The sequence below is a fragment of the Eubalaena glacialis genome, chromosome 9 (assembly GCF_028564815.1).
Source record: "Eubalaena glacialis isolate mEubGla1 chromosome 9, mEubGla1.1.hap2.+ XY, whole genome shotgun sequence".
NCBI lineage: Eukaryota > Metazoa > Chordata > Mammalia > Artiodactyla > Balaenidae > Eubalaena > Eubalaena glacialis.
The window spans coordinates 21,501,800-21,528,055 of NC_083724.1; the positions used below are offsets into that span (position 1 = coordinate 21,501,800).

Genomic DNA, 26,256 nt, shown 5'->3' on the forward strand with positions numbered 1-26,256 from the left:
TTTCCAGTGTGAGTCATGTCAAGGACAAAGTGTCTTTTAAACAGCTAGGTGCACATGGGCAGGAAGCAGGTGTATATGCAGATCTAAGGAGAAGTCTGGCTAGAGATACCAGTTTGGGAGTCTCAGGTGCCTTAAGCCTAAAGCATCTTCCAGAGGGGCTGCATCCCCAGAGCATATTACGGGCAGGGATCTGGTAAGTCAACTCTGTAGCTGCACTGAGCCTAGCCCAGTACCCCAGGGCAAAGCAATCAGTCTCTCCTGATTGCCAGGTTGTTACTGAGTTTCTAGGGAGAGTCCTCAGCTCTGAACTAGATCAATGTTGCAAGTGACAACATCTCCTGTCAGGCGGGTGGTCTCCTAACAACAGGCCACTGACTAATAAAGTAATGAATGCATCAACACTGAGGCAGCATCAACACTGAGGCAGCATCAACAGGGGCTAGAGGAACCCTGATGGAGAGGCTGTGGAGGGGATTCCCTCTCTGGGTTGGATGATAGATGCCATGGCCAGCCCTGACATTCTACGAAGGTACATTTCCCTCACCATCCCAACCTCTGTTCCCACAGACACCTAACTTTCAGAAACTGCACAAGTCGTCATTGAAGGCAGTTCTGCTGGGAGATCAGCACTGCAGGAGGCACCTATTAGGGTGTGAAAGAAATGTTGGCTAAGGTCCTTGCCATTCATTCATTCATTCATTTGTTCATTCATTCAACAAACATTCAACAAGCCTGTGCTCTGTACTAGGAATACAGAGATGAATAGACTCTAGTCTAGAAGCAATTCGACTGCAACTACAAAAACTTTGTCTTGTAGCTGCTGTCAGTTTCCGGAACTGTCTTCCCATTGGACCTCAAGAAGTACTGCGGGGGCTCTTTGCTATGGTGATGGGCTATAAAGGTTTGATGAACGAAAGAATGAAAGGAATAGGGAAGTGGGAGACCCGGGGAAGTATACAAAGAGGGATCTCTGCCTGGGTGGTATCAAGGAAAACGCCAAAGAAATAAAGCAACATCTCTATCTGGACAAAGAATAAGTTAAAAGAGGACATTTATTAAGTGCTTTCTCCGTGGCTATTACAGTGATACCCTCTTTCCTTGGATTATATAGATTCTCTGGCAGCGCGGTCTTGGGCACATCGATCCTATTCTCTGGAACCTCGTCCACGCACTGTTGCAATAAGAAAGCAGGGCGGGGCGCGCTCGGCTCGACCCCGGGAGACGTCAGGCGAGCGGAACGGCAGTTCGGCGGCCGGCGAGGGCGCCCGGAGGGTTTTCGGCGGAACTCCAGCCCTAGCGACGCGCGCCTTGTTGCTAAGGGCGGAGGCGCGGGAGGCTGTGGAGCTTGGAGGCCGCGGGTGCCCTCCGGCTCGACGTCCTCCGTCGGCCTCAGCTTCCAGCCCGACCGGCCGGCCGGAGGGTATGGAGCCCGAGGCGGGAGGAAAAGGCGCAGCTGGCGGGAGGGGAGGTGGGAGCCCTCGCTCTCTCTGAGCCGAAGCCGCTTACCTGGCCGAAGAGGGGAGCGGGTTCCCTTGGCCGGCCTTGCGTTGGGTGGCGTTACATCCAGTCTTGGGTAAATACCCCTCCACCCACTCCCACTCCCGACCCCCATCAAAAATAAGCTTTGGCCATACGCTTAGAGAGGGCGAGGGGCATTTGTGATCTGAACAGCCAGAAAGGAAAAACTGCGCACAGGTTGTCCCCAAAACTTGGGGCAACCTTGGGAGTTCTGACCTAGTACTGATTCCATGAATGACTTTGGGCAAGACCTTCCTATTCTCTGAGCCTCGGTTTCCCCTATCTGTACCATTAGTGGGTCAAATCAGACCGTTTCCCACTTGCTTCTGGTTTTGTTTCTGTTTGAGCTTTGGTTTAGATTCCTTGGTCTTCCAGAGTGTAGTTTAGATGTGTGCAGAGGGAGATTTGGGGAGAGGGAAGGGGATATGAAATCTTCATTTACATGAACAGTGAACCAGGAGTCCAGCTGAATAAGGTCCAGTACCCCAGCTTCGCCCCTGTGTGACCTTTAGCAACTCATGACTCTGAGTCCCAGTTTCTTCATGGAAAATGACAGGTGGATATATTCTGGAATATATCAAGGAATGTTGTACTGGAGAGTTAAAAGAGTGTTCTATGAGTTATGTTTAGAGTGACCACTGAGGGACTTCCCTGGCCATCCAGTGGTTGACTCTGAGCTTCCACTGCAGGAGGCACGGGTTGGATCCCTCGTCGGGGAACTAAGATCCCACATGTGGCGTGGTGCGGCCAAAAAAAAAATAGTGACCACTGAGTATCTCAAAGCCTTTGAAAAGCAGATTGGGGCAGAAATGGGTCCTGGGATTCAGATTTAGAGATTTAGGCCTGATTCCACCTTGGAACCAACAAGGACGTTGAGAGCCATATTGAGTTGCAGGGTTTCCCAAGTCCTCTGTAGCCTTTCCAGGCCTGATATCTGGGACAGGGCAGGGTAACCGCCTGAAGGATCTGTTGTTGGAGAGTTGCAAAGGGCTTCATGTTGTTGGGTCGTTAAAAAGCTTCTTGCCAAGCAGACTCTCCCACCTTAGTATTTCATTCATTCATTCATTCAAGAGATATTTGCCTTGCATCTGTTTTCCCAGGCTATGTTTAAAGTACAAATACAAAAATGAACAAGACATTATCCCTCCTGTCAAGTATAGTGCATGTTCACAATATAAACCATGGCAGGTAACTGAACAGTATTTTCATTTCTTAGTCTATTCATAATAAATTACAACATGGACATTATTCAAGTACATATATTTTGTTCTCAAGATTTTAAATTGCCTTGCTATATAATATCTAACATAATGAACTCTTAGCCTTAGAGTGATCAGTCACTCTGGTCAGGAGACATCATTGGCTTCAGTTTAATATCCTCCAGACTCATTTCCACTTGCATATGTTCTCTGTGTATATTTGTAATGTAAGTTTAATATATGTGTATTAAGAGTAGAATTAATAAGAGTGAAATTGCTGCTTTCAGCATTGCTATCACTGTTAATCTAGTAATCATGCTAGTAGTCATCATTTGTTACTAACAGTTTGCCAGGTTGAACCAAGAGTTTAAAGTGCACTAGCTTTTGCAGAGATGCAGTATAGTACGCTGGTAGGGAGCAAAGCCTCTGGAGTCTGAATGCCTGGATTCAGGTTTCAGCTCTGGCACTTATTTGCAACTTATTTGTAAACTTGGGCAAGTTACCTAACATCTCTGTGCCTGACTTTTCTCATCTGCAAAATGAGGATAGTAACAACATGTATCTCAGAGGCTTGTGGAATAGATTAAATGAGTTAAATATAAAGCGCTTAAATGGTCCTTGGCACATTTTAAGTGCTATTTTTAATCTTCACAGAAGCCCAATGATAGTTATTACCCATTTTACACATAGGAAACTGAGACTTAGAGAGGCTCAGCAACTTGCCCTAGGCCGCAGTAGAACTGTAATTCAAACCTAGGCCTCATTTCAAAGCTAATGCACCTAATTAAATATTATTCTGACTACTTTATGCTGCTCTTAATTATTAGAATAAGCCATGCTATCAATCAATAATTAGAATTTATTTGAATTCTTAAAATAGGGTTGTTGGGACTTCCCTGGTGGTCCGGTAGTTAAGACAACCTGCTTCCAATGCAGGGGGTGTGGGTTCGATCCCTGGTTGGGGAACTAAGATCCCACATGCCTCGGGGCCAAAAGACCAAAACATAAAAACAGAAGTAATATTGTAACAAATTCAATAAAGACTTAAAAAAAAAATGGTCCACATCAAAATAGAGTTGTTAAAATGCAATAAAACTGTGTTTCTTCTTTGTAGATGTTGATAATGGAAATTCTGGGCCAGAAATCAGGAGCTCTACCTAGTTAGAATTTTGAGCAAATGATGTTTCTGCCCACTTTCTCCAGATCTTTAAATAAAGAGTTTATATGTGATGATTTTGAAAAGCACTTCCATCTCAAATTCTATGATTCATACTTAATAAAGTATTATTTTAAACAGGAGAAATTGCCTTTCTCACAAAAACAGAAAGCCCTGAAGTAAGCAGTCACCTCTGAAGATTTTTGATGAACAGAAGTACTATGAGTAAAATTAAAATATTTAATGATGAATTTAAATATATCCTATTTTGCATATTTTAAAAATAGTTGTATAATTAACATTATGGTATAGTTTCCCTAATTATTGGAAATGTGCAGTTATAAAATCTTGGAATTTTGCAAAATAGCTCTTCCTTTGTGAGGGAAAACTACACTTAATCTCTTTAATTAACAATCTCTTATTTACCTCGTAAATCTCCTTTCTGTGCAAACATATGCTTAGAGAAGAGATTAATTTAAGTGTCTTTTCACTAATTACAGAGATTAGGAAGTGGCTGCCTGAACTATTTTCCAAAGGATAAACTTTACAAAAGTATTGAATACGGCAGCTCACCGAGAAGATCCTACTGGTTTGGGGGTAAGTAAGTCTAAAGGTTTTCTTTTCCTTAGAATGTCCCATGAATACACTTCAGATGGGAAGTATGGCTCTCAGAAGATACCAGCTAAGAATCCAATCAGTTTTAAGCAGAGCCAATCCATTTATAGCATATGCAGTTTCCAATGACCTAGATCTATGGATGGCATCTGTCCTTAGTTTGATGACAGTGTTGAAAAATGGGTTAGGTTGGCAGATAGGAAGCCCTGCAACCTCTGTCTAACTACAAACAATACAACATTCCAAGCTTTTTGAAAACTGTCCTGAAATTTTTCCTGTGGACATATTTGTGTTACCTGAAAAACTGGATTCCCCTCTTGGTGGGTGTCAAGCCAAAAGACACAACCAAGCCAAAGAGCTTGGAGAGAAGGAAGGATTTAGTACTTGCAGAAAGCAAGAACACCAGGGATATTTCCCAAAACAGTGCCTCTCCGAACAGCAAAATTGGGGAAGTTTTACGATAAGGGTGCATGCATATTTATGAAAGGACTCAGGTGGTGTATGCATATTCATGAGGGGCTTGAGCAGAGGAGAATTCAGCATAGAATTGGGGTAAAGGCTGACAGAGTTTCAGCTCTAGTTGATTGAAGTCATCAGGGTCAGCAAAGGTCAGCACCATCATTCCTTAAGTTCCAGTTAGTCTTGGGGTTGAGTGCTTGAGGGGGTTTTGGATCCTGCATAATAGCTCAAGAATGTGCCTCAGGCTAACCTTTACCTTCAAAACAGAACTGGGAGTCTTTACAACTGATTTATTATCTCCCTGACCTGGTCAAGAGCGAGCCTTGTGGCCAGGCTTGGATCACAAAATGGCTTAGGCCTAAAATGGCTTCTCTTATGTCAAAGAAGTTATGTCTGGTTCCGTTCCTCTGGGGACCCTCTGCCCTGTCTGCCGACACTTGTGCTTGTTATAGAGAATCCTACAATGTCTGAACTAGAAGAGACCTTAGGTTCGCTATTTCACAACAGATGTGTTTGTCACACTGTGCAAGCCACTTGAAGTACAAAGAATATGAGAGTCCTTCCTCTTATGGAGCATATAGTCTACTAAAAATCATTTAATCTGGTGTCCTCATTTATAGATGAGGAGGCTGAGGCACAGAGGGGAGGATAGAGGAGCTCAACGACACACAGTGAGATGAGGCAGGGCTGGGGCTAGAGCCCAGGGCTCTTGATGCCACTCACAGTGTTCTTTCCACTGCATTTGTTTCTATACTGGTGTCGACTTAAAACATATTTACAACCTAAAAGTTGAGAGTTATATTTTATTCGGCAGGAATTTTTAGGACTTCAACCCGGGAGGCAGCATCTCAAGTAGCCCTGAGGGAACCGCTCCGAGGAGTCAAGGGGGGAGCTAGGTTATATAGGAGTTTTGCAACAAAGGGCAGGTAGTCGGGAACATCAAAAGATTACTGCTAATTAAAGAAAACCATATATGTCAAGTTAAGGAATTTAGGGCTTTTCTAGGTATGGGAAGATGCAAGAGTCTGGGTTCACTGAAATCACTCTTTTTTTTGAAGATTTATTTATTATTTATTTATGTGTTTTATTTATTTTTGGCTGCGTCGGGTCTTAGTTGCAGCATGCGGGATCATCGTTGCGGCGCGCCAGCTCTTAATTGTGGTGCGCCTAATCTCGGAGAGGCAGCAGTGAGTGGTGGTGTGAAGCAAGATCTTAATTCCCTGCCCAGGAACTGAACCTGGGTAGCCTGGATGAAAACCAGGAATCCTAGCCACCACAGCCCCTGGCTCTTGCCCCCAGTGAAAAGTGCATTTCTCACGGAGGCAAAACTGTAAAAACAGGTACAAAGTTTATCGTTAGAGACATAGCACAGCAACAAGTGGGAGAGCACACAGAGAAAGTTTGTTAAGATAGAAGCAAGGCAGAGATGCACACCCGGAGAGAAAGGGTGTGGGCGTCCTCCCTAATGAGGAAGAGCACAGTAAAGAAGTGGTTAGGTCATTTATACAGGGCAGTTCTTCCGGTCTTTGTTTACCTTTGGCCAATTATCTCTTTTCTTTTTCCACACCTGACCTGCCTTAGGAGTCTCTACAACATGTGTGCGCAACGTTTTTCCAAGATGGATTACAGCCCAGAGGCCTATGGGACAGCCTTAGCATCACATATTACATCACATATTATGCGGTGGTGCCCCCTCTTTTTTTTTTTTGGTCTTCATTGCTGTGTGCAGGCTTTCTCTAGTTGCGGCGAGCGGGGGCTACTCTTCGTTGTGGTGCACGAGCTTCTCATTGTGGTGGCTTCTCTTGTTGCGGAGCATGGGCTCTAGGTGGGCGGGTTTCAGTAGTTGTGGCACACGGGCTCAGTAGTTGTGGCTCACGGCCTCTAGAGCTCAGGCTCAGTAGTTGTGGCTCGCGGGCTTAGTTGCTCCGTGGCATGTGGTATCTTCCCGGATCAGGGCTCAAACCTGTGTCCCCTGCATTGGCAGGCGGATTCTTAACCACTGTGCCACCAGGGAAGCCCCCCCCCCTTTTCTGACCCCCAAGGAGCCTTTCTGCGCATGTGCAATGTTTTCCATGCCCTAAGGATGTATGATCTCTTGATCTTTTAGCAGGGTTTAGTCCTACTCTGTCCCTGCCATAAAAATGTCCAATGTCCGGTTATTTACCCTATTTCTGTTGCTGGTTTTTATATTGAGGTGCAGATCTCGAAATATAGACAGGAGTCCGGTCATAAATGTGTAGTCCGGAGCCCGTTTGTCTCTTGCCTCAGGAAATGTAAAGGGGGCTGGTAATGAATGTCCGGCCTGGAGCCCATCTTCTTCTCACCCCAGGAAGTGTGAACAGGAGGCCAGTTGTAAATGTCTAGCCTGGAGCCCATCTACCTCCTGCCTCACGTGGGCTTGTCACTAGTTGTGGCATGCAGGTTTTCTCTTCTTTAGCAGTGGCACGCAGACGCCAGGGCACATGGGCTCTGTAGTTTGGGGCATGCAGACTCTCTAGTTGAGGCACAAGAGCTCAGTAGTTGTGGCACGCAGCCTTAGTTGCCCCGCCGCATGTGAGATCTTAGTTCCCCGACCAGGACCCGTGTCCCCTGCATTGTAAGGTTGATTCTTCACCACTGGACCACCAGGGAAGTCCCTGAAATCACTCCTTTGATATGCAGGATACTGGGTCCAGTATCCTGTGTTTTCATATCCTGAATTTCCTCTGGGCTTACCAGCTCACCATAGGCTGTGGCTGCAATTGCTGATGACTGTGACATCCTTTGTTTACTGACATGGCAGGAAATATTCCATTTCTCACTGGTTACCTATTCTTGTCAGGAGGTCAATTCTGGCAACTTTCAAATGTAGGCTGAAATTCTTCTGGAAAACTGTGGTGGGTTTTTTGTTGTTTTTTGTTTTAAGTGTTGTTTTTTTTTTTTTAATTTATTTTGGCTCCCATCCCTCTTTTTTTTTTTTTAAATTTTATTTATTTATTTATTTTATTTATTTATGGCTGTGTTGGATCTTCGTTTCTGTGCGAGGGCTTTCTCTAGTTGCAGCAAGTGGGGGCCACTCTTCATCGCGGTGGGCGGGCCTCTCACTATCGCAGCCTCTCTTGTTGCGGAGCACAGGCTCCAGACGCGCAGCTCAGCAATTGTGGCTCACGGGCCTAGTCGCTCCGCGGCATGTGGGATCTTCCCAGACCAGGGCTCGAACCCGTGTCCCCTGCATTGGCAGGCAGATTCTCAACCACTGCGCCACCAGGGAAGCCCTAAGTTGTTTTTTTTTTTAATCTATTTTATTGACGTATAGTTGATTTACAATGTTGTGTTAATTTCTGCTATACAGTAAAGTGATTCAGTTATACATATATATACATTCTTTTTCATATTCTTTTCCATTATGGTTTATCACAGGATATTGAATATAGTTCCCTGTGCTATACAGTAGGACCGTGCTGTTTATCCATTCTATATATTATAGTTTGCATCTGCTAATCCCAAATTTCTGATCCATCCCTCCCACACACCCCGCCCCCCCCCGGCTCCTTGGCAACTGCAAGTCTGTTCTGTATGTCTGTGGGTCTGTTTCTGTTTCATAAATAAGTTCATTTGTGTCATATTTTAGATTCCACGTATAAGTGATATCATATGGTATCACTTTCTCTTTCTGACTTACTTCACTTAGTATGATAATCTCTAGTTGCATCCATGTTGCTGCTAATGGCATTATTTCATTCTTTTTTATGGCTGAGTAGTATTCCATTATATATATGTACCACATCTTCTTTATCCATTCATCCATTGATAGACATTTAAGTTGTTTCCATGTCTTGGCTATTGTAAACAGTGCTGCTATGAACATTGGGGTGCATGTATCTTTTTGAATTATAGTTTTCTCCAGATATATGCCCAGGAGTGGGGTTGCAGGATCATATGGCAACTCTATTTTTAGTTTTTTGAGGAACCTCCATACTGTGGAAAGCTGTGGTTTTTAAAAGGAATGATATGGGACTTCCCTGGTGGTCCAGTGGTTAAGACTCTGAGCTTCCACTGCAGGGGGCCCAGGTTCAATCCCTAGTCGGGGAACTAAGATCCTACATGCCATGCGGCCAAAAAAAAAAAAAAGGTAATGATGTGATGGAGAATACTTGGTGAGTTTTATCTGCTGTTTCTCCCTGTAGACTGTTCTTTCTAGAACTAGGTAGGCTGGTCATTCCCATAAGAAACTCATCTCCTAGAATTTCTTTAAGCAGAGCCCCAGAAGAGATGGGGACTGGGTTCTCCCACCTCCACCCTCTGGCATCTCAGGGAACAGCTAGTTGCAGAGGAACATTACCCAGCGTAGCTGAGATTAGGTCCTAGTCACGTACCTTCAGTCCTAGCAGATGTCCACACTGGCCGCATCTTCTGGTCTCTTTTTTTTCTGTTTCACCAGCAACCAGTATAGGACCTGAACAGATTAGGTGCTTAGGGGGTGTTCCCTGAATGAGTGTATGCATGAGTATCTCTCTTTCTCTTTCGTTCTCACCTTGTTAGTTGTTGGGGGTGATGCAAGTAAATCTAGAAAACATTTAATAATTCTTTTTATTTGAATATAGTGTATCATCCATTATTGACATTATTTAATTTCTAGGCCAGTGGTTCTCAAATTTTTTGGCCTCAGGACTTCCTTGAACTCTTAAAAATTACTGGGGACCTCAAACAGCCTTTGTTTATATAACTTGTAGATTGGATTCTACTCTGCCACCTCCTTTTGACATTAAAGCTGAGATATTTTTAAAATATTTACATATTAACTCATTAAAAAAATAAAACTATTGCATGTAAACATAACAATTTTACGAAAAATAAAGATACTTTTGAAAACACAAAAAATTTTGGTTGGAAGAGAGTGGTATTGTTTTACATTTTTGCAAATCTCTTTACAGTTTGGCTTAAACAGAAGACAGTTGGAGTCTCATATCTGCTTCTGCATTCAATCTATTGCAGTATGTTGTTTGGGTTGTAGTATAAGAAGAAAATCAGGCCTCACAGAGAGACATAGTTGGAAAAAGGAGGATCTCATAGACTCCCTGAAAGGTCTCAGGAATCCCCAGCAGTCCTGAGATCACACTTTGAGAACTGCTGGTCAGGTCATTAGCTGTATTGTCTCGTTTAGTGTCACTGTCTCCCACATCTCATTCTTACTACAGAATAACCTCATGACCCTGGCACACTGATTTAGAGAAGTGTCACAGCGAAATTATTTAATAGCAATCTGGCAAGCTAGGAAGGTTATATAGCCTTTTAGAATAACTAAGGCTCTTTTTCAGGAAGCTTTATTACTGGTGTAAATTATTCTCTCTCTCTCTTTTTTTTTTGGCCACACCTTGTGGCTTACAGGATCTCAGTTCCCTGACCAGGGATTGAACCCGGGACACAGCAGTGAAAGCCCGAATCCTAACCACTAGGCCACCAGGGAACCCCCTCATTATTTTCAAATACACACTCTTAGTATTTATTTTATTATGGCAGAATATATTTACATAACATACAATTTATTATCATTTATTATTATTATTTAGTACATAGACAACATTATGCAACCGTCACCACTGTCTAGTTCCAGAACATTTTCATTGCCCCAAAGGCAACTTTGTACCTATTAAGTAGCCACTCTCCATTCCCCCATCCCTTGGCAACCACTAATCTGCTTTCTGTCTCTATAGATTTGCTGATTATGGATATCTCATATAGATGGATTCATACAATATGTGGCCTTTTGTGACTGGCTTCTTTTGCTTAGTATTATGTATTCAAGGTTCATCATGTTATACTATGTATCAGTACCTCATTCCTTTTTTTTTTTTTTCTGCTGGGCCACGCAGCTTGCAGGATCTTAGTTCCCCTACCAGGGATTGAACCTGGGCCCTTGGCAGTGAAAGCGCAGAGTCCTAACCACTGGACTGCCAGGAATTCCCAGTACTTCATTCCTTTTTATGGCTGAATAATATTCATTGTATGTATAAACCTCATTTTGTTTATTCATTTATTTATTGATGGATATTTGGGTTGTTTTCACCTTTTGGCTATTGTGAACAGTGCTGCTATGAACATACATGTATAAATTTTGGTTTGAACACCTGTTTTCAATTCGTTGGGCTATATCCCCAGGAGTAGAATTGTTGGATCACATAGTAATTCTATGTTTGACTTACTGGGGAACATCTTAATATTTTCAAAATTAGTTTTGTTTTTGCTTTTGTTTATCTGCTAACGCTGTATTGGTGGATGCATTCCCAGGGCCATAAGAGTGAGGCAGGAAAAGGAGGAAAGCAAATACCTACAGTTTGTCTTTTTCAAAAAAAGGATTTTTACATAACCATACTACCTACCATTATTGTGCCTAACACAGTTAACAGTGTGTATTCTTCTTTTTACTAAACAGGAAACACAACTTCCAGCAGCCACATGGGATGCTACTCAGGTGCCATCTGAAACGAGCTCTTCCCCAGAAGGTCTCATGCAGGTTCTGTGCAGTGATGGGGAAACTGCAGAGCAAACTCAAATACAGCACTTATAAATACAGGTACAGCAGTCCTCCCTTGAGTGGGATCCCAAGTTTTACACCACATTACAATTCTCCACTAAAGAAAGAGAAGGCCCAGAGCCATCACTGATGACCTTCCCTGAACAGTCAGTTTGGTCTGTTTCCTTTTGGATAAGAAACATCTCAGTAGATAGTGTCTGCAGCCACAGAGAGAGGGTCCCTACATCTTTGGGAATCATCTCTAGAGTGAGCAATGACTCTAGGCTTCTTCCTTCATCAGATTCCAGTCATTCACTCATTCTGAGCATTTACAGAGTTAATAATACCATTTCTGGTGATGTCAGCATGTCTCCTTTCTCTACTCCTTTTCTATCTTTCTCCTCAGCCTGGCCTGAATTCCTACCATAGCCCACACTCTTCTTCCCCTTGCTCCACTGTGCACCCTATACCATTAGGCCCCTCATTTTCCATCCTCTCTTTAGCAGGCCCGATGGATTTAGAGACGAGAGAATTCAAACTAAAGCTTTTCAAGAGTATAGCCCAGCTCACGTGGATACCGTCTCTGTTGTTGCTGCTCTGAACTCAGACCTCTGTGTCTCCGGAGGAAAAGATAAGGTGGGGTGTGCAGTGCTTCCCAGGGAACCAGCTTATTGCAGAGAAGGGAAGGGAAGGGAACCCTGCATTTCTGGCAGCAACGTTGAGTAGTGTTAAAAATATGGGCTTTAGAGTTAGAAAGACTGGGTTTATATTCCTGCTCTGCAACTTCGTATTACTTTGGGCAAGTCTTTTAATTTTCTTGAGCTTCAGTCTCCTTATCTATTAAATGGGGATAGTAACGCCAACTGCACAAGACCGTTGTGAGGACTGAATGGTAACACGCTTGGTACTCTGCCAGACCACCCACATGATTTTTATAAATGACAAGTATCATTATTCCAGCCTGTCCATTTGTAACCTACCTGCAGACACAGGAGTTATTTATCAGCAAAAGGAAACTTCTAGTCTCTTTTATGCCTCTCTTTTGCCAAAATGTCTACACTGGTGTGCATCGTGATTCCTCCCATTGTCACTTTAAATCTCTTTGCTTTCTCTCCCTCATATTTGGATCTATTGTAGCACTCGGACCTAGGCTCTTGCTGGCAAAAATGTTGATTATTTCGTAATAAATAATGCCTCTAATTTTCAGTAGCCATTTAGAATCTTCAAATTCCATTTTCATACTGTATTTCCTTGATTCTAAGATGCACGTTTCTACATTTTAACACCTCTGAAATCAGGATGCATCTAAAAATTGATATCACCATTTAATTGGCAGAATTTTGTCTTAACATCTATATCATCTTAGACATGAAATTTTATTTATATGATCCTCACCTGTGAGGGGTAGATAGAGGAAGGATTATCCTCTGTTTTGCAGATTAAGAAACTGGGATTGAATTAGGTCAAGTGCTAACACGCTCCTTATTCCCTAGCAATGAACTACAGAGACTGGGCCAGAGAATGCTCTGAAATCCTGTTTAGGGGGAGAAATACAATAAAATAGTAAAGTATATACCTGGAAAAAGGATGGAAAGAAAATTTTAACAATGATTCTCTCTGGCAGATGGGATTATGGATGACATTTTTTGAAATTAAAAAAAAAAAGTATGATCTGTTTCGCAACAATGTGAATATACTTTTAACACTACTGAACTATACACCTAAAAATGATTAAGATGGTAAATTTGAAAAAAAAAAAGTATGATACAGTTTTAGGGAAAAAAATCTAATCCCATGTAGATTTTCCTTCAGGATCTACAACCAGAAGAACCTCAACCTAAATCAGTTCCCCCAGGGGAGTGTTATCCCAAACCCATCAGTAAGGTTCAGAGGAGTGGCCCAGTGGCTTGGGGAGAGACAGAAGAACTCAAAGTAGGGGGGCATAAGGACCGAACAACAATAAAACCTTGATAGAGAGGGAGAAATTAGGTAGAAAATGAGGTAAAGGCTTGTTTCAGTTAAACTAAAATTCAGTTCAACTAAAATATTCTAATGACTCTCTGCAGACAGTTGTGGCCTATAACTGGAGAACTGGAAATGTGGTGAAAAGGTTGAAAGGACATGAGCGTGAAATCACGAAGGTAATTGTCATATGACTATTATCATGGAGGGAATTTGGAATTGAATAAAGGAATGTCTAATAGCTCTAGGTAGTAAGAGTGATTGAATATTCAGTGTTAAGGAAAAATGCTGGGGCTTCATCTGATGGTGTGAAGCCCTACTCCAGGAAAAGAAGAGCAAACCATTCACTTAGCTATTGTTACAGGTATAGTAGACACAATTTTTGTTTCATTATTAAGCCCTTCATAGCCCAAGTGGGAAATAGAGAAAGCTGAGATTAACTCTCTCTGACATATCCTAGCCTAACAGGGTCTTGTATTGAAGGCTTACTGAGTGTTTACTATAGCTAGGGAAATGACAAACTCTCCATGCTCAGGAACCTTTTAGTATAGTTGGGGAAATTTTTAAAAAGCCAACAACAGTTAAATAAAAATTAATTTGTTAAAGAGCATTACAGGGTAGACTGAGCTTCCAGAGAAAACGATAATGTCAATTTATATAACTCACCTTTCTGAAGCCCACCTAAATGAACTAAAAATTCAGATGCAAACTCCATCATAATGAAACTAGGCATCAGCGACAATCACATAGCACAGAATATACTTACCTACCAGGTACAGTGCATTTGGAACCAGCCTGAGAAAGAACTCCAGGCTCTAGCACTCTTATCTCCAGCTCTTTTTCCCATTTTCAAGTCCAGTGAAACAAACACACTGGAGCTTTTTTGTCTTGAGCAGATAGCTTGTATTCACAAATCAGGCCAGTTCTTCAGTGCCTCTCGCGACAAGATGGTCATGATGTGGGACTTGCAAGGCTCCTCACAACCAAGGCAGCAGTTCTCCGGCCACACCATGGTGGTCACTGGATTGGCTGTGAGTCCAGGTAAGGTAAAGCTGATCTCTTCCCAACACCGTTGTACTTTCTGAAAAGCCCTGTTCCAGGCCTATCTCATGGACCATCTTCTTGCCACTGTTTCCAAAGACACATCACAGCTGTGCACTGGCTCTCGTGACAACACCCTGCTTCTGTGGGACGTGGGGACCGGAGAGTGTGTGGAGAGAGCGTCAGTCTCCAGGAACCTGGTACGAACTCAAACTTGGTACAGAGCAGGGCAGCAGGAGGGAGCATGGAGTGAGGAAGGGCCTGGGAAAGAGATCAGGAGACGCATGACCAGGCATTAGAGGCTTGGGTCCTAATTACTGCTCACCCCTCAACTCTCTGTCAGACCCCGGCCTCTCAGGGTTATCGGATTAGATGATCTCTTAAGTTCTTCCACCCCAGAGAACAGCTCCACTAGTTTATGTTGGAGTTCTAAATGGTGTCCTCACTTATTCCTTCAAAACATAGTTATTCCATATCTTCTGTGGACCAGATACTGTGCCAGAAGCAGGGTTAGTGACCCAGGGCACAGTCCCTGGGCTCCAGGAGCTCACAGTTTATGCTTATTGTGTGTTCTGTATATGTAACATTATGCAGAGAAATAAGGATGACCTTTTGCTGTATGTGTAATTTGCTCTGCTTATGAAGACCAGTGTTTTCTGGTAGCAAACTGGTATATCAACTCCACAGCCTTTGGGGTCAGTCATACCTGGATTCAAATCATGGATTCCTTACTTTTTAGGTGTACTACCCCAAGAAACTTACTTAGAGTCTCAGTGTCTTCATTTATACAATGGGGAGAATTATATCACCTGACATGGTAATGTCCTTTAGTGGTTGTCAAATGTCAGTCATAGTCATCTTTTCCAGTTTTGAAGACAACTGCCCATGGAAACATGTGCTTGCCCTGTGCCCCTCCATATTTGTGCAGGTTTCTGGAAGAAAAGAAAATCGTGTTACCCTGGGTTGTTCGGAAAACTGTTTCATGTCTGTCCAGCAGGGGCTGCAGGGATAAAGCAAAACAAGAACACTCTTCCTGAACCCTATGAGGCCTTGAGCTAGGGTTTCATTGGTCCCACTTTAGAACAGTGGCTGCTCTCCTTAGGTGCTACCCAGCCAGCGGTGTTTGGGTTTCAGGCACTCTAAGAGTGCCTGCATGCATTTTGGGGCTCACAGCTGGCCCAGCTGCTTCCATTGCTGCTGATAACCTAGGAACTGCAGGTCGAGCATGACTGGTGGGAATCTGCAAAACATAAAATCCCTCTAAGTCAGATGTGCTAGGTTCGGCATCTTTGAGAAGTGCTGGCAGAGATGCTATTTAGCGAAATTTACAGGAATTACAGCAGAGGAATGACATGATATGGAGAAGTTTTGAAAATTTTGCTTCTTCCAGGTCACTCACCTGTGCTGGGTCCCCAGAGAACCTTATATACTCCAGACCTCTGAAGATAAAACCATCAGGTGGGCTTACTAAGCAGCAAGAAAGTGTTTCTGGTGAAGGTTTGTGGCTCCCATGCTTACATAACTCTGTTCCTACTCTGCTTCTCCACATTGCTTCTCCTTCCACCCCTCTGCCCCTCGCCAGTGCTGGGGTCTCTCTGATCTGGCCCCATGGATCATGTGCATAGAGGTTGAGTGGCAGGAGGTCAGCTTGTTCTGGCCGGTTTCCAAGCAGCTGATTCTGCCAGCGCCCACTGTGGAAACGTGTTCAGAGTAACCTCAGAGTCAGTCACTCACTCGTCCCACCCCTTCAAGTGGCCCTTGCTTGGCTCCATATGTTCTCAATCACTCAGCCCTCAGGTGAAGCCCTCCCTGTGGAGCAGGGTCAGAATCACCATCAGGCAAGTCAGATGAAGTAAATCCTTCTTAGACTAGAAAGCATGACTAGAAACTTTGGATCTCAGAAGAGATTCTACTTAGAAAATGGTAGGAAGGAGATAAAGAGGTAAAAATGAGACAAGAGGCAAAACAAAACAGTCCCAGTAGACCCCATGGCTCAGGTTGGCCAAGACCTGTAAATCTTTTGTATCTGATTCTGGAATGATGACTGCTCCTCTCCATCATGATAAGTATCTTTAAAAAATTTTTTTAAATCACAGACACAGAAATATTCTCTTATCTGTTGAAAGTAGTATCCCAAAGGACCAAATTAACAAATTAACTTGTACAATTAAGATACTTGGTCTAAATTCCTGTTAATTAGATCTCAAAATAGAAAGAACTCAGATGTCATTCAGTTTGGTTATTTCCTGCCAGCTTTGGAGTCTCTGAGATTGATCTGGTTCATGTTGCTGTTTTTAGGTAAATCACGGCATTCCATTCTGACTGGCCAAAGCAGCAAAGAGCCAAGACTTTGACGTTAGCAGGCTATTACAGGTGCCTTTCAGCACATTTACTATAAACCCATTCCCTGCTGTAATTTCTTTCAGATTATGGGACAGTCGGGGGCTGCAGGTAGCTCATATATTTCCCGCAAAGCAGCACATCCAGACCTACTGCGAGGTCAGTGAGGATGGACACAAGTGTATCTCCTGCAGCAGCGGCTTTGGAGGGGAAGGCTGTGAAGCCACGGTGAGAGACTGTGCAAGGTCCAGGTGTTTGGTTGCTGATGAGAAATGACTTCCTCTGGCTTCATGCCTGTACGGGGCTACACAGGCAGGCTCTACTAATGTCTCAGGCCTATTCCAAGTGGATACTGTCAGTGATCCTTTGCATTCCAGACACTTCTTTCAAGAAACCACCATTGCCTAAGCTCTCTGCATTGGTCGCAGAAAAGAGGAACGTGATGAGAGTCAAGATAGGAAGGCGTTAAATACAGAACCAGCCTATTAATGTCCCTACTCCCAACAGAGCTTAGAAAGGGGAGGGACTGTTTGAAGAACCAAGTGTGTTCCCACTGTACGTGTGGTCACAGTAAAGGAGTTCAAGCTCTTCGGGAAGTTTGGAGCTCTAGTGTTGGTTGAGGGCCCACCCCATCCCTAACCCATATACCTTTCCTTGCAATTAATTTCGGGATAGATTGCCTAGGCTCCTCCAAAGTACCTTGGATTTCTTTCTTTCTTTTTTTTTTTTTTTTTCGGTTGCACCACACAGCTTGCAGGATCTTAGTTCCCCGACCAGGGATCAAATCCGTGCCCACAGCAGTGAAAGCACAGAGTCCTAACCACTAGACCACCAGGGAATTCCCAGTACCTTGTATTTCTAATTGTAAAATATCAGTTAAAAGGCTTATCTATAATCCAAATAGGACAATTACAGTTCCCATTTTATTGGACACTTACTATGTGCAAGGCACTGGGCTGAGCACATTATAGTGCATTATCTCATTTAATCCTTAAAACAACCTTGTGAGTTAGGTATTATTATAGTTCCCATTTTACAGATGAGGAAATAGAGGCACGGCAAGTTGAAATCTCTTGTACAAGACCACACTTCTAGTAAATGGTATAGGTTGAGGTGTTGAATCCCAGGCTATTGATGTAGTATCTCTTCTCCAAGCTAAGCATTTCCAGCTCTTATAATTGTTCCTTGGATGACATGGTGTCCAGTGATTTCATTATTTTTTGGGAACAATTCCATTTGCTCTTGTCTATGAGCATTATTCTCCAGGTGTGGTCTGATTTGTATCAACAAGAGTGGTCTGGCAGGACTATCGTCTCCCTTGTTATAGAATCTAGTCTTCTTATACCAAGATTCAGTGTCTAGGCATTAAATCGGAAGGTCTGCACCTGTATTTACTTATGAGAAGGTGCTCCTAACTATGGGGCCCCACAGGACCCACAGATGCCAAGAGGCTGATATAAGGCAGCTCTTGAGCTGTCATAGAAGAACCCCATTCTGTCCCATCGTGCTACAGGACTCGGAGCTTTCACTAACCATGATGATAATAATGAAGGCAACAACCCTCTGGCACATCCTTAACCTGGGTTGTTTGAGACATAGTTGTTGCTGAAATAGTCACTGCATGGCTGGATGCTTGGGTGTGTGGATGGGATGGATGAAGATAAGGGTGTCTGTGAGGAGGTAAGTGGAGGGAATAGGTGCATCATGAGATGCCGGGGAGAGGATATCAGTGAATGAAGCATGTCTAAAGCTGGGGAAATATGTACGTGTGAGCCAGCCTCTGTCATTACTTTGCAGTTGTGGGACCTAAGGCAGACGCGGAACAGAATCTGTGAGTATGAGGGGCACTTCCAGACTGTAGCATCCTGTGTCTTTCTACCAAGAGCATTAGCCTTGATGCCTGTGATAGCTACCTCATCGCATGACTGCAAGGTGAAGATCTGGAACCAAGACAGTGGAGGTAAGGAGCCTGCTGTTAATGCTTCTCAAAGGTACATGAAGTCCTACAGGCTTCCTTAAAACTCTTTCTTCCATTGCTCAGCATATACAAAGCCACCCATGTCCTGCCACTGCCCAGTCCCATAGTGGTTAAGAGATGACACCAAGGGCTTCCCTGGTGGCACAGTGGTTAAGAATCCGCCTGCCAATGCAGGGGACACAGGTTTGAGCCCTGGTCTGGGAGGATCCCACATGCCGCGGAGCAACTGAGCCCGTGTGCCATAACTACTGAGCCTGCGCTCTAGAGCCCACGAGCCACAACTAGGAGCCCACGCACCGCAACTACTGAAGCCCACGCGCCTAGAGCCCGTGCTCCACAACAAGAGAAGCCACCGCAATGAGAAGCCCGCGCACTGCAGCAAAGAGTAGCCCCCACTCGCCGCAACTAGAGAAAGCCCGTGCGCAGCAATGAAGACCCAACGCAGCCAAAAATAAATAAAATAAATTAAAATATATATATATAGAAATAGCTCATAAACAATCACAACAAATAAACTTTAAAAAAAAAATTAAAAAACAAAAAAAGAGATGACACCAAGAGGCCAGAATCTCTGTCCAATCTCTGCTAGGAGCTGTCACCATGTAACCCCTGGTATCATGTTGTACAGATCCGTTCCTGAGAGCTCAAATGTATTTTGATTCTTTTATTCTTTCTACCTGAAGTTCCTCATCTGGTTTTAACTTGTGATGCTCAAAATGTCTGGAAAAGAGAACAAGAATTGCCATTTTAAAATTCATTTTCAAGGACTAAAATGAGAGCCTTAGCTCAGAGGGCGTGAAGTGGGGTAAGGATAGTCTCAGAAAGACTCTGCCCTTTCTTGAATCTGCAGCTAAGGTTTGGGATCGCAGTAAGGTAGTGACACTTCAAAGCACCAGAGAAAAAGATGTTTAGGGAACAAGCTGCCCAGAGTCCTCGATGCAGTGGTGCGCTGGAACCAGCTCCTACTGGCTGATTATTAAATATTCAGGAATATTTAATATGGTCATGGTGGGAGTATTTACACCATGAAAACTGGCAAATGCTATGAATGAAGGTAGTTTTTTTTTCCTTCCAAAAAGCCAGTTTACCAGCACCCCACTGCCTCTGTGCTATTCTGTCCTGGACACTGGCTTCTGCCAGACACAGGAATAACATTAATTTAGAGAACCTCAAGCCAAATCCCTTCGACAGTCATCTCGCAGAAACTCAGCTCCCAGCAGGGGAGGATAGGGTCGCTCCCTCAGAGAAAAGATATGGGATCACGTCTAGTGGCTCACAAGCCAGACTTCCACAGTGAGCGCAGCCTGGCTGCACCCTCCCGTGGAGTTGTGCGAGGAGGGGGAAAGCAGCTGTTCTAGATTCAGGGATCAAAAACCTGAGACCAGGGAGAACCAGGTGTGAAAGCGCTGCCCTGCCTGCCAGGCATGCAAGTGTAGCTCTTAGAAGAGCAGCCTGCAAGATGCAGATGGAGGAGACTGGGTCAGCTGGCAGCCTCAGACTGCCCTTCAGGTCCCCCATCATCCTTTGTCCTGAAGGGAGCGAGACCCCAGGGAGCCAGCAGCTGAAGATCAGTATTCTTATCTGTTTTCTCTGCACTGACCCATGCTTTGTTCTCTGGGCAGGTGTCTGAGGGTAGCATTTTAACATGGCCTTGCAGTGAGGCCCCAGTTGTCCAACGTACTTCCAGGTGGTGTATGTCCTGTTGGGTCCACGTGCCATTCTCTAGGGTTGACGTCTTGGGGTTGACTTCCCCGCTGGTGCACGTTCCTCTGAGGCACGCAGTGCCTCTCTCATCTGGGTTAGATGCACATAGCATGTGCTTTATTTCTGGGGGTTTCTTACAAAGACACTGCCTTTCATGATATGTGCACTCTTGGCCTAACGTGCTGGTTCCCCCTTCCTCCCCAGCCTGCCTTTTCACCTTGTCTCTGGATGGATCAGGACCTTTGACTTCCCTGGCTGTGGCTGACACCGTCTCCTTATTGTGTGCAAGTTTCAGCAGAGGAATTCGCTTACTCAGGGTGGACCATAGCCGAGGGCTGGAACTGCAGGAAGTGGCAGGATTCTGAGGCCAAGACACCTTCACTGGACAATAGCAAACTGTGGCCCCTTCTTACTCAGTGTGACTTTGTGTTTTTCCATGTTCTCTTGGGGGGAGGGCCATGTGGAACTGGTGTTCTTTGCTTAGGCTCCCTTGGAAGGTATATCAGTGTTAGAAGTCAATTTAAGTCTAGTGGTTCAAAATCAGGCGCAGAGATTAGAAATATGGACTCAACCATAAGGTTCTCAAACTAAGTTAAATCCAAATGCAATTTTTAGTGAGCTTTGGGGACTGCTCTTCAAAAAAAAGTTTATGGGCCTCTCGCTTTCTGAGATGGCCCACACTCTGTCCGTGGCGTGTGTTTCTCCCAAGGCTGTCTTGCCTTCTGAGACAGACCGCGTTCTGTCTATGGAATGTGTATCTCTCTCTAAAAAAAAGTTTATGGCTTGGAATGATGACCTGTAGGTGTAAGAGTGATAGGCCTCTGTCTGTGAGAGTCAGAACATAGGTCTGAGTCTATTGAACTGATCTTTTCCATGTCTCCACGAAAGAAGAAAATGCAGCGGAGAGAGAAACTCAGTTTTGGTTGCCTCACAATTATCTAGATGGGAAAGAATAGTGCAGCTCCATGGAGGAAATGGATTGTAGACATGAGATTAAGCTCTAACCACAGCCCCTCAGCAATGTGAAGAATCAAAGTTAGGGCAAGAAAGCAAAAGCCTTCGCTTCTACTCGGCGTAGTCGCAGAGGGGAGGTGGCAAATCCCTAGACCGGTGCTAGGGCTACACGAACACGAGACCTGCACTGGCGTGAAGAGGCCGACCACCGCAGCGCCTCGCCCACAGTTAGACGAGTTATCAAACCCGTTCCGTGGATAAGAAAACGGAGAGATGAAGGCTAAAAAAATTGCATTTGTATATTTTAACATTTTTACTTAGTTTTATATAACTCTTTCTGGGGAATGGCCAGAATAAGGCAAAGGGAATCTCTGCAACAACAATGGAACATATAGAAAAAAGCAGAAAGATGGATTCAACTGTGCCAGCCACTGAGCCCCCCTCGGTGAGGAGGGGCAGGATGCTCGGCTCTGTCTGTGTGGCCCCCGGGAGCTCAGTCCCCAGCCTGGTGCTCACAGGCCTGCTTTCCTCCAGGAAACAGTCACTCCTGCCGTCAGGCAGGTCCATACCTAAGGCAGCTGAGGCCTGGAGAGTCCCTTTCTGATGAGTCCCAAAGAAAGATTTAGCATTCGTCCTCTCTGGCCCCTGCCTGTCCCTGATACCAGTGGCTGACAGCCATCTTCCTTGTTCCCTCCTGCTCCTCTTTGGGGCCACCTCCCCCATGCTGCCCTCCAGTCACGAGGCAGGAGAATCTTAAGCTCGTGCAAAGCGTCAGACCTGAATTGGACTCTCCATTTCCCCATTTAGCTGGATGATCTTGGGAAAGTTATAAAACCTCAGTTTCCTCACTTATAATATGGAGCTTCATAATCAGACGTTTTTTTACAGGGCTGTTCCAAGGATTCGACTGTGTTAAATGCCAAGCAAGCTAGTGGGTGCTTACAAATGGCAGCCACAACTCCTTACCGCCCGCTCTGTCCAGACTAAACGCTCACACAACACATTTATCACTCCTTCACCCGTTCTCCTTAGATGGTATTTTCTAAACCTTTAGCCATTGTTCAGCTTCCCTGTGATTCCCTAAGTTATGGATCTTAGAGCTCTGAAAGGACAAAGTGGGTGGTGGGAGAGGAAGCTGCATCATTGAGCACCTACAGGTGGCTGAATACATGTATCCTCACTGCAGTTGTGTTATTCCCATGTCACAGATGAGGAAGCTGAGGCCCAGGGACATCCAGTCCTCTGCCCGAGGTTACTCGCGTGGGGAAGAAGGGGAGAACTGAGATCTGGGCCTGGGTCTGCCTGACTTTCCTCCTCACCCCTTTGCCTCTGCATGATGTCACAAAGTTCATTTTAGAAATTTGTAGGCCATGACATTGTGTATTTTCTAGACCAGTTATTAACTTTTTGGCTCCAAGGAGATCCTCCTGGCCAGGTGCCTGGGAGCAGTAGACAGGTGTCTCTGGGAAAGTCCTAGCAAATCCTGAACTATTAGTGCTACAGGTGAGCCTTTCTTCTAGAAGGAAGACAGAAAATCCAAGGGAGTGGTTGGGAGGGGTCCCAGGAAAGGGGAACAGCGGGAACATATGTGAGAAAATAGAAGGGCTCTGATGAAGTAGCCCAGTTCTATTACCAATAAAATTGTTTCCCGGGCTTCCCTGGTGGCGCAGTGGTTAAGAATCCGCCTGCCAACGCAGGGGACACAGGTTCGAGCCCTGGTCCGGGAAGATCCCACATGCCGCAGAGCAACTAAGCCCATGTGCCACAACTACTGAAGCCCACGCGCCTAGAGCCCGAGCTCCGCAACAAGAGAAGCCACCACAATGAGAAGCCCGCGCACTGCAATGAAGAGTAGCCCCCGCTCGCCACAACTAGAGAAAGCCTGCATGCAGCAACAAAGACCCAACGCAGCCAAAGGTAAATAAAAATAAATAAATAAATGTTTCCCTACACTCTACACATGCTTGATATAAAAATTCCTTATCTGTGCATTTTAAGTAGAAAATAGGTTAATAAATCCAAATGTATTATAGGATTTTTCAGTCTTATATGCTCTAATCAGGTACTCTCAGCACCTAAGATACAGGCTGCTAAAATGCATTCTTTTGTGCATTGAACACTTCATTTTAGAGGCTATTCCTCTAAAATCATATAAAGGAATTTTCCCAAGACAGTTGACTTTTTCTTTTTTTTTTTTCTTTTTTCTTTTTTGGCCGCGGTGCGCGGCATGCAGGATCTTAGTCCCCCTACCAGGGATCGAACCCGCGTTCCCTGCAGTGGAAGCGTGGAGTCTTGATCACTGGACCACCAGGGAAGTCCAAGTTTTTTCTAGGAAAGTATATAAACCCTTGGAATCTGGCCAATTATATTTAAAATTTTTTTAAAAATTTATATATTTACTTATATAAGTTGAAAATATTTATATATTTAAGGAAAAATGCATGGTGATTATTAATGACCTTTTTATTTATTTTTTGGTGGCTTACACTATCTTATAAGAGGACCTTTATTTTTACTAAGAGGTTAAAAATAACCTGGAAAAGAGTGATTATTTTCTTTAAAATAGCTACGAGCAAGTACTGTGATGCAGTGAATATCATCGGTATCCCCAAAGTATCAGACAAGTCCCCATTATCACTATCTTCCTGAACAGTGATTATTAAAGAAGGTTCCCCAGGAGTTCTGAGTTTACTGTCACTGAAACAGAAATAATGTCCGATCTTTTAGCTGTAGCAGCAGAAATGTACCTTCAGATGTGTGTTTTCAGCACTGGTATCGAGAGACGTGTTGTTTTCAGTCTGTAACAGCCTTCATTTTGACACAGGAATGGCAAGTATAGAACCCAGGTCACTTGTTTTTTAAATATTTATTTATTTATTTGGCTGCACCGTGTCTTAGTTGCAGCACACGGGATCTTTCATTGCAGGGCACGAGCTCTTTGTTGCGGCACAGGCATCTCTCTAGTCGCGGCGCTCGGGCTCTCTAGTTGTGGCGCACGGGCTCTAGAGCACGCAGGCTCAGTAGTTGAGGCGCAGGGGGCTTAGCTGCCCCGCGGCATGTGGGATCTTAGCTCCCCAACCAGGGATCGAACCCACGTCCCCTGCATTGGAAGGCGGATTCTTAACCACTGAACCACCAGGGAAGCCCCCACTTGTTTTTTTTAATCTTTTAACACTGAGATAAAGGAACTTAGCTTTTTCTGAATGGCCTTTTTAAAGCATAATTATCAAAGAACAGCTTCATCATTAAAATACAGCAGACTGTTAGTTGTTCCTGAAATGGGCACTTCTTGGCACGGGCAGTCCAGCTAAGACAGCATTCCCAGCTAGGCACAGCCATAAGAATAAGTTGGTGTCAGTGGACCGTGAGTGGAAGTGATGTAACTTCCACCCTATTAGCTCAAAAGGAGTACATTTGTCCAGGATTTCCCCTCTGGGTCCCTTCCCACTAGGTGGGATGCAGACTGCCAGCAACAGCTTCAGCTATTCAGATAAGGACAAGATGATGCAACAACAAGAAAGAAGGAAGCTGGGGCCCCAAATAACCTCCAGGAGCTGAGCTGTTCCAGCAGCCTGACCAGCTGTACTGTGACTTGAAAGAGAACTTCATTCTTTTTAAGCCACCATATATATACACACACATACACACACACATATATAAACTTTTAATTCAAGTTTAGCCATCACAGAGTTTCAAATGTCTTAAGTTTATAGCTGGCTGAATTTTCTTAAACTGAACACACTCTAGTAACCTAGATGAAGAAGCATAATACATCCAGGAACGCAGATGGCCTCCCTCATACTCCCCTTCAGAACTATCTGCCAAGGTATTTGTAACGGCATAAATTGGTTTTGTCTGCTTTTCTACTTTATATAAGTAGAATCATATTGTAGTAGATGGAAGATATGGCCACAAGCTTCTCCCATCCCTGTATGTGTGACCCTTTGCAAAGTAACTTCTCATTAATAGATGGGATCTATTTTCCCAGCCCTTGAATCTGTGATGGCCTCTGACTTGGTTTGACCAACAGAATGCAGAAGAACGAATGCTATGCAAGTCTGAGGCTCAGCCTTAGGGAGAGCTTGCAGCTTCACTTTCACCCTCTTGGAATGCTACTCCGAGGCTTCCACGTCAGGGAGTGACCTAGGCCCTGTGGAGAAGAACCCCGTACCACCACACATGTGAACAAGGTCACCTTGGACCTTCCAGCCCTGCCAAACCTGCAGCTGAATGCAGCCATAGATGAAATCAGAAGAGAAACTGCGCAGCTAGCCCACAGAATCATGAAAAACAATAAATTGTTTTAAGACTAAGTTTTGGGACAGTTTGTTACCCAGCAGTAGAGTTAGGTGAAACAATATATGCTCTTAATTTTCGTCAGGCTTCTTGGGCTCCACATGTTTGTGAGATAGATTGACATTGATAGTATGCTATTGTGTGACAGTATTATAATTTATCCACTTAACTACTGATGGGCATATGGGTGTTTCTAGTTTGGGGCTCTTATAATTAGTGCTGCTATGAACATTCCATTAGTATGTCATCTGGTGAAATATGCAGGCATTGTATTCACTGTATAACCAGGGGAGGCCTTTCTGGGCCACAGGGTAGAGTGCATGATCAGCTTTAGTAGATACCACCTCTTTTCCAAAAAGTTTGTCACAGTTCACATTCCCACCAGCTGTGGAGGACCTTCAGCAGAGTTTCCGTTGTTCCATACCCTTGCTAACACTTTGTGCTCTTAAACTTTGCAAACCTCAGTTTTAAAGATGAGTGGGTAAATGTTGAAGACTGTATGAGGGAAGTGTCAGCTCCACGGGCCAACATTAGAAAGAAG

General features: G+C 44.2%; 1 protein-coding gene across 5 annotated transcripts; it reads left to right on the forward strand.

Annotated features, from left to right (window-relative positions):
• Positions 1-1,324: 1,324 nt before the first annotated feature.
• Positions 1,325-25,732, forward strand: WDR31 (WD repeat domain 31). 5 transcript variants are annotated; one of them, XM_061200085.1, is made up of 12 exons: positions 1,325-1,573; positions 4,374-4,470; positions 11,360-11,500; positions 11,944-12,076; positions 13,507-13,581; positions 14,299-14,443; positions 14,543-14,643; positions 15,834-15,901; positions 16,870-17,011; positions 18,581-18,743; positions 20,670-23,336; positions 25,408-25,732. In XM_061200085.1, exons 3-11 carry the CDS (start codon positions 11,388-11,390, stop codon positions 20,828-20,830), a joined length of 1,101 nt encoding a protein of 366 aa, XP_061056068.1. In that variant the 5' UTR covers positions 1,325-1,573; positions 4,374-4,470; positions 11,360-11,387; the 3' UTR covers positions 20,831-23,336; positions 25,408-25,732. The 5 variants fall into 5 exon arrangements, with proteins under 5 accessions (XP_061056068.1, XP_061056070.1, XP_061056069.1 ...); XM_061200087.1 differs by having other exon boundaries at positions 11,947-12,076; XM_061200086.1 differs by having other exon boundaries at positions 1,325-1,420.
• Positions 25,733-26,256: the final 524 nt, after the last annotated feature.

Excerpts from the sequence above, each read along its gene's own strand:
- WDR31 (XM_061200085.1), top strand. The coding sequence starts at position 11,388 with ATGCTACTCAGGTGCCATCTGAAACGAGCTCTTCCCCAGAAGGTCTCA. Across the intron at positions 12,077-13,506 it reads TCTCCGGAGGAAAAGATAAG|ACAGTTGTGGCCTATAACTG; the intron begins GTGGGGTGTGCA and ends GACTCTCTGCAG. Across the intron at positions 14,644-15,833 it reads CGTCAGTCTCCAGGAACCTG|GTCACTCACCTGTGCTGGGT; the intron begins GTACGAACTCAA and ends TGCTTCTTCCAG.